General features: G+C 42.5%; 1 protein-coding gene across 1 annotated transcript; it reads left to right on the forward strand.

Annotated features, from left to right (window-relative positions):
• Positions 1 to 243: 243 nt before the first annotated feature.
• Positions 244 to 7,495, forward strand: thoc3 (THO complex 3). The gene is made up of 6 exons (XM_034221883.1): positions 244 to 496; positions 1,232 to 1,388; positions 2,451 to 2,655; positions 4,261 to 4,422; positions 5,774 to 5,874; positions 7,132 to 7,495. The coding sequence occupies exons 1-6, from the start codon at positions 317 to 319 to the stop codon at positions 7,293 to 7,295; spliced, it is 969 nt and encodes a 322-aa protein (XP_034077774.1). The 5' UTR covers positions 244 to 316; the 3' UTR covers positions 7,296 to 7,495.
• The last annotated feature ends 289 nt before the right edge of the window (positions 7,496 to 7,784 follow it).

The following is a 7,784-nucleotide window of genomic DNA, read 5'->3' on the forward strand; positions in this document are numbered from 1 at the left end:
CACTGATAAAATGCAATGTTAACAACCTCATGGTAACCTCATATTTTTTATACCTGTGTTTAGTCTAGAAAAAGATAAATGTGTGCATTTTATTATAAAGTTGTGTATATTTACAGACTGTTGCAAAAACTAAGGAGCTTATAAACATCAGGTTTAAAACTAAAAGGGAATTGGGCCATACTTCCACAAGTAGTGATAGGATGACATGGTGACGCATATTCTTGTACAGTAGGTGGCGGTATGCGCCTTAAAGTTATTTTGCAATCCGGCAATAACCAAGAGAAGAAGAAGGAGAACCATTCAGTTAAGTTTCAACATGGCGTCCAAGTACTACCAGGAGATGCAGGAGAGCTTTAGGAACAACAACAAGAGCCGAGAGTTCCCGGCTCACACCGCCAAAGTCCACTCTGTGGCCTGGAGCTGCGACGGGAGGAGACTCGCTTCCGGATCCTTCGATAAAACTGCCAGCGTTTTCATCCTGGAGAAGGACCGGCTGGTGAGTCGAGGAGCTAACATGCTAACGTTAGCATCTGTCTGTGCATGTTTCAACTTTCAAGGCTTTTATTGTCGTGTGCATGGCTACGGTGTAGTTATGACAATGAACATCTTAGGTCACAGGCTCCTCCAACAGAGCAACACAATAAAACAGATACAATCGTGCAGGTACATACAATAAAATATAATAGAAACAGTGTAGAATAGTCTATCGACAGTAATTGGAATATTTGAAATGGCCTTGTTTTGAAAAGTGCTATATCTGGGGTGTCCAAACTACATTTTGAATCGGCCCTCAGCAAATTAAAAAAGTATAATGGAATATGGCCCACAAATGAAACTTGTGCTTGTCTTGTATTGTACTTCTTTAATATATCCGTACACATATATTACACAGTAGTATTCATGTGTTAATAAGACCACTTTCAGTCAATTAAAGTTGAAAATATGTTCTAACATATCTAAGTTGATAAGAAAAAAGCTCAATGACTTTCATAGCAAGCTTGAATTACACCCTTCCTATTTCTGTTTTAAGGGATGAGCTGCAAACACTCACAAGCATCATTTACCTACATTTGATTGAATTGTTAACTTATAACTGAACTTATGAGGCGATATACCTCTAGTGAGGGGCCCAGCCCTTCTTTATGTGGCCCTCAGTGAAAAAAGTTTGGACACCCCTGGCGTACAGAAATGTATGAATTTGTGTTGAATTAGAGTGTGTCTCTGTCCTCAGGTGAAGGAGAATAACTACCGAGGCCACGGGGACAGCGTGGATCAGCTCTGCTGGCATCCAACCAACCCCGACCTGTTCGTCACCGCCTCCGGAGACAAGACCATCCGCATCTGGGACGTCCGCACCACCAAATGCATCGCCACCGTCAACACTAAAGGTGGGGCCAGAGATCCTTTAAAAGTTTCCTATTATGCAAAATCCACTTTTTCATGTCTTTTCTACATCAACAAGAGTTTCAGGGGAAAAAAATGAGCTGATCTGATTTTGGCCACTTTAAGATGTCATACTGACCTCAACACCTTGAAAAACTCACCTCTTCAATCTGGCTTTTAATGTGTGATTGTTTTTGTATTATTTGACTTTAACTTTAACTATATATTTATTTGTTGTTCCTCTATATATGTAAAGCGTCTTTAAGCACCTGTAAAAGCGCTAACAAATTAAATCTATTATTATTAATCAGGGAAACATTGAGAAAGAGAGATGAGAAAAGAGAGAGAGAGTGATATTTGCGAGTTGCATAAGAACTGGTAAGATAGCAGGGTTTCCCACACATAGACTTTACTTGGTCGGGCCGTCCAGGTATATTAACGGTAGGCCATTTAGGTTTAATTTGTTTAATCCGTCCGCGAGCACGACGGCATCTGCCATCCCCCGCTCTACCCCTCGCTATCGCGTGAAGGGTCTGCTTTATGCGCTCCACACAGTAACCCTGCTGCATGCTCCCTAGCGCACCCCCCCCCCCCGTTCATAAAGTCAAGTACCCCTCAAAAGGTCCGGTTTAATTCATTTTAAGGATGCAAGCAACATCTCCAGGTGCTCCTTTGAGAACCAGGGAAAAAAAGTGATGTGCACCCCTGGTCATAACGATGTATTGTCTTGTGTAACCATTAGCCAATCAGCAACCAAGGTACCCCCCCCACCTTATCACCTGAATCTCCTCCTAGAGCTACCATTGTGTTCTTTGTAACCAAATCTCTCTCAGAGGGGCGTGGGGAGGGGCTCCTTATTTTACATCTAAAGTAACAGACAGAGAATCAGCACTTTGGAAACAGGGCTGAAACAGAGGGGATTATGGGTAATGCTGCAATGATCTGTTTGGTGTTTCAGCCAATCAGAGACAGGCTCTGGATATATCTGAGACCTGTGATATATTGATGAAAAACAGTATCATAGGGGCCCTTTTAAAATTCTCTTATTGTTTTTGTTTGCTCTTCAGGAGAGAACATCAACATCTGCTGGAGCCCCGACGGTCAGACGATCGCTGTGGGGAACAAAGACGACGTGGTGACGTTCATCGACGCCAAGACGCACCGCTCCAGAGCCGAGGAGCAGTTCAAGTTCGAGGTGAACGAAATCTCCTGGAGCAACGACAACGACATGTTCTTCCTCACCAACGGCAACGGCTGCATCAACGTCCTCAGGTAGGAGAAGTGCATTTAGGATTCTCCACGACCTACCTCTGTATAGAGCGGTGCAGGAACGAGTCCTGAAACCTTCCCTCGTCTCAGAGTCGACGGTTATTTGAACTAGGTTTTGGAGAATAGCTGGAAATAAGGTCTGTGGTTGAGACACATTGAAGAGACGGATCACGTTTTGTTCCGCGACATTAAACGCTGTGTCTGAAAAACGATGGTTGTTACCAAGTGGCTGAATAGGACTACAGAAGTTGTCGAGGACGTTGTATGTAAGAAATGTTGTCATTGTGTAAATCGCCTGGAGCAACGACATGTTCTTCCTCACCAACGGCTGCATCATTTTTTATATATTTATATTTTGCCCCATCTCTTCAAAACATCGCAGGGGGAAAACCCGGCCAGGTAAATGGAGCCCTTTCTTTCAGGGTCGATGGGAAATCCACCATTTATTTGATTAACCTTTTTAAAAGGCACATTTAGTAGACCCTCCAGAAAAACGCGATTCTGCGATCGCAGAATTTACCGCAAAATGGCGCATATTTTTAAAAGGCCGCATATTTATCAAAAGGCCGCATAATCCCCGCATTTTTCCACACAAAGTTGAGGAACAAAAAGTTAACTCGTCTTGACGTGAAGTGATGATGACGCGACGTCATCAGCTCGCGCATCTCAGAAGGTAAACAACACCGTAGAGTGAAGTGAACGTGTGGAGCTCACACGAGAGAGAAAACACCAAGATGAAAAAATCTAATCCATCTCATTTACCGACGAACATTTCTGCTAAAGACATCGGGTAAAGCAGTTCCCCGATGTCTCGCACGAAAGTGGGGGAAACTATTCTGCACCCCGTGCAACTGTGTGTTGGAGCACACAGTTCGAGGGCTACAAGAAACGAGGTGAGAAGCCTACAAGATTGAAGCTGGTCAGATAGTGTGTGTGTGTGTGTGTGTGTGTGTGTGTGTGTGTGTGTGTGTGTGTGTGTGTGTGTGTGTGTGGTGTGTGTGTGTGTGTGTGTGTGTGTGTGTGTGTGTGTGTGTGTGTGTTGTGTGTGTGTGTGTGTGTGTGTGTGTGTGTGTGTGTGTGTGTGTGTGTGTGTGTGTGTGTGTGTGTGTGTGTGTGTGTGTGTGTGTGTGTGTGTATTTCTTTTACAATAAATAAACATTGAATGTGTTTAATTGAATAGTAAACAGGTTTAACTTTAGTGGCAGGTTGAGAGAGAATAAATAAGACAGCCCAATATTTATTTTTTCGGCATATTTCGCAACTTCCCGCAATTTCATCGCTTAAAATCACATAAAACGCATGTTTTATCGCATAATCAAGGATTTTGCCCGCGTTTTTCTGGAGGGTCTAATTTAGGTACCTTTGTTTGAGTTGAAACAAACTCCAAACTCACCTACCGTCACTGCTCCTGGTACTAGGATGGGTAAAAAGCAGAGAACAAATGTCACTGAACATGTGACCATTAAAGAGGGTTTCATCCTTCTCTTCTATCTATCGGTCCAGATTGTTTAGATACGTGTACCCTGTGTGCGCAGTGTGTGGTTTTCTGTTCTGAATTAAAGTGACTCTTTAAATGCTTCAGAGCTGAATCTGTATGTTGGTGTGCAGTTATCCGGAGCTGAAGCCCATCCAGTCCATCAACGCTCACCCGTCAAACTGCATCTGCATCAAGTTCGACCCCACGGGGAAATACTTCGCCACAGGAAGTGCCGACGCGCTCGTCAGCCTGTGGAACGTGGAGGAGCTCGTGTGCGTGCGCTGCTTCTCAAGGTCAGTGCTTTATCAGGATGGAGGAGGAATTCCACACAAACAAAAACAACCTGTTTGGAAAGAAATGAACAAGTAATGGAAGTTAAAGCAGTTTGTTATTACCTGTGGCCTTTTGTCTGTTCTAAGGAAGTATTAGAATTCAAAACATGGGAAAATAGAAACCTGAAAATGAAGTTACAGTCATGCTTTTACTTAAATTAGACTTAATGATTCATTTCTACAACAGGGTTTATGATACATAATAATATTCTAATTACATTTGAAGCACCAGTTTGATGCTTTAGGGTTAGTTTGATCAGTTCTGGACGATTATTTATAAAAGGTGTATACTCCATCCATCCATCTTCTCCCGCTTATCCGTGGTCGAGTCTCGGGGTAGCAGTTTCAGCAGAGAGCCCCAAACGTTCCTTTCCCCTCATCAACCAGCTCTGACTGGGGGGTCAAGGCGCTCCCAGGCCAGCGAAGAGATATAATCCCTCCACCTGGTCCTAGGTCTACCCCTTGGTCTCTTCCCAGCTGGACGTGCCTGGAACACCTCCCTAGGGAGGCGCCAAGGTGGCATCCTAACTAGGTGCCCGAACCACCTCAACTGGCTCCTTTCGAGGCGAAGGAGGAGCGGTTCAACTCCGAGTCCCTCCCGGATGGCCGAACTTCTCACCTTATCCCTAAGGGAGACACCAGCCACCCTGCGGAGAAAACCCATCTCGGCCGCTTGTATCCGCGATCTCGTTCTTTCGGTCATGTGTATACTATGGTTAATAACTCCAGGAAGGTAAAATAAGCAAGATTGTTAAAATAATTGTTAAAATAATCCGAAAAACAACCCACTTAGTAAAAGTAAGTACGGAAGAGGATTACGAAAAAAGTCTGATATTTTTTCAACAACAAAATAATAATAATAGAAAAAGTAAATGGATGAATTGAAAAAGCAATAGAATTAGAAATAATAGTAAATTAATAAAACAATACAAATAAAGACTAATATGACACAAAATAGTAAATAAATATAAAAATGAAAAGCATTAGAATTTAAAAGTAAAAAAAGAGCAATAAAACAAAATATATATATATAAAATTATTAAAACAAGACAGAAAAAAGCCAAATAAGTAGGTTTTCAGTTTGGTTTTTATTATGTATTTATTTCAACAAGGACCATGCATACAAATACGTTCATCTCAGAAAAGAGATTAAGGCCAGATTTGAGCTAATAGCTAATTTCCAGTCCTTTTCAGATGGAAATTAATAATCCATTGAATTAATTATAATATGACTCTCAGTACTTTCTGTAATTTGCACTTATCTTTCTGCATATATCCTTATTTTTGACTGATGGATGTGTTTTCGTTGCAGGCTGGACTGGCCGGTGAGGACTCTGAGTTTCAGCCACGATGGCAAGATGTTGGCGTCGGCCTCCGAGGATCACTTCATCGACATCTGTGAGGTGGAGACAGGTCAGATAAGATGGACTTTTATTAATCCCTCGTGGGGAAATTGTTTCTCTGCATTTGACCCATCCTAGTGTTAGGAGCAGTGTGCTGCCATTTTGAACGGCGCCCGGGGAGCAGTGTGGGGAACGGTGCCTTGCTCAGGGACACCTCGGTAGCACTTGGTCAGAACGACACACAGAAACACACTCTTTATCTGATGCATCTGAGACTTTAAAGGTCTCCTCTTATGCAACATCCTCTTCTTCATGTCTCTTCTACATCAACATGTGTCCCCTCTTCTTCATGTATCTTCTACATCAACATGTGTCCCCTCTTCTTCATGTATCTTCTACATCAACATGTGTCCCCTCTTCTTCATGTATCTTCTACATCAACATGTGTCCCCTCTTCTTCATGTATCTTCTACATCAACATGTGTCCCCTCTTCTTCATGTCTCTTCTACATCAACATGTGTCCCCTCTTCTTCATGTCTCTTCTACATCAACATGTGTCCCCTCTTCTTCACGTCTCTTCTACATCAACATGTGTCCCCTCTTCTTCATGTCTCTTCTACATCAACATGTGTCCTCTCTTCTTCATGTCTCTTCTCCATCAACACGTGTCCCCTCTTCTTCATGTCTCTTCTACATCAACATGTGTCCCCTCTTCTTCATGTCTCTTCTACATCAACATGTGTCCCCTCTTCTTCACGTCTCTTCTACATCAACATGTGTCCCCTCTTCTCCATGTCTCTTCTACATCAACATGTGTCCCCTCTTCTTCATGTCTCTTCTACATCACATGTGTCCCCTCTTCTTCATGTCTCTTCTACATCAACATGTGTCCCCTCTTCTTCATGTCTCTTCTACATCAACATGTGTCCCCTCTTCTCCATGTCTCTTCTACATCAACATGTGTCCCCTCTTCTTCGTGTCTCTTCTACATCAACATGTGTCCCCTCTTCTTCGTGTCTCTTCTACATCAACATGTGTCCCCTCTTCTTCATGTCTCTTCTACATCAACATGTGTCCCCTCTTCTTCATGTCTCTTCTACATCAACATGTGTCCCCTCTTCTTCATGTCTCTTCTACATCAACATGTGTCCCCTCTTCTTCATGTCTCTTCTACATCAACATGTGTCCCCTCTTCTTCATGTCTCTGACCTGTGATATACTGATGAACAACAGTATAATAGGGGACCTTTAAAGTAGTATGTGCAAACTGGTGCCTACAATTACATTTCCTCCTATGATGCTCATCCTCTGAAATTCTGTGTGCAGGAGAGAAGCTGTGGGAGGTGCAGTGTGACTCCCCCACCTTCACCGTGGCGTGGCACCCCAAGAGGCCGCTGCTCGCCTACGCCTGCGACGACAAGGAGGGAAAATACGACAGCAACCGAGAGGCCGGCACCGTCAAACTGTTCGGCCTCCCCAACGACTCCTGAGACCACAGCTCACACTCTACTGGTTACACTGGTTTCTGAAATTATTTAAGAAACGGTTGCGCTCGTCCACCAGCAGATGGCGGCGCTGTCACTACTGTTTTTATACTCGGATAAAACCACAACTCCCAGCTCTGTAATATATTGTTGTTTTTTATGTGAAATGTGCATTTTTTTTGATAATAAAATGGTCTCTTTGTAAATGTTTGTCCTGTTTCTACTGGTGGTGTTAGTTCAAATTAATGTCTTGATTGAAATCTGTTTTAAATCTGAAGTATACAATAAATAACATTATTTATGTTCATTGTCAAATAATCTCCAAAATACTACAAATGCAAAATATATATAACAATAAAAACGACACACTTCACTGATACCTGATGTATTTATTAGGATCTGCATTAAGATGATTTTATTTACATTTAACACAATTCAATTCAAAGGGCTTCACAAAGAGCATTAACAACATTTATTTACAGAGAATACAATTAA

This window comes from Gymnodraco acuticeps, unplaced genomic scaffold (assembly GCF_902827175.1).
Source record: "Gymnodraco acuticeps unplaced genomic scaffold, fGymAcu1.1, whole genome shotgun sequence".
In the NCBI taxonomy this organism is placed as follows: Eukaryota; Metazoa; Chordata; class Actinopteri; order Perciformes; family Bathydraconidae; genus Gymnodraco; species Gymnodraco acuticeps.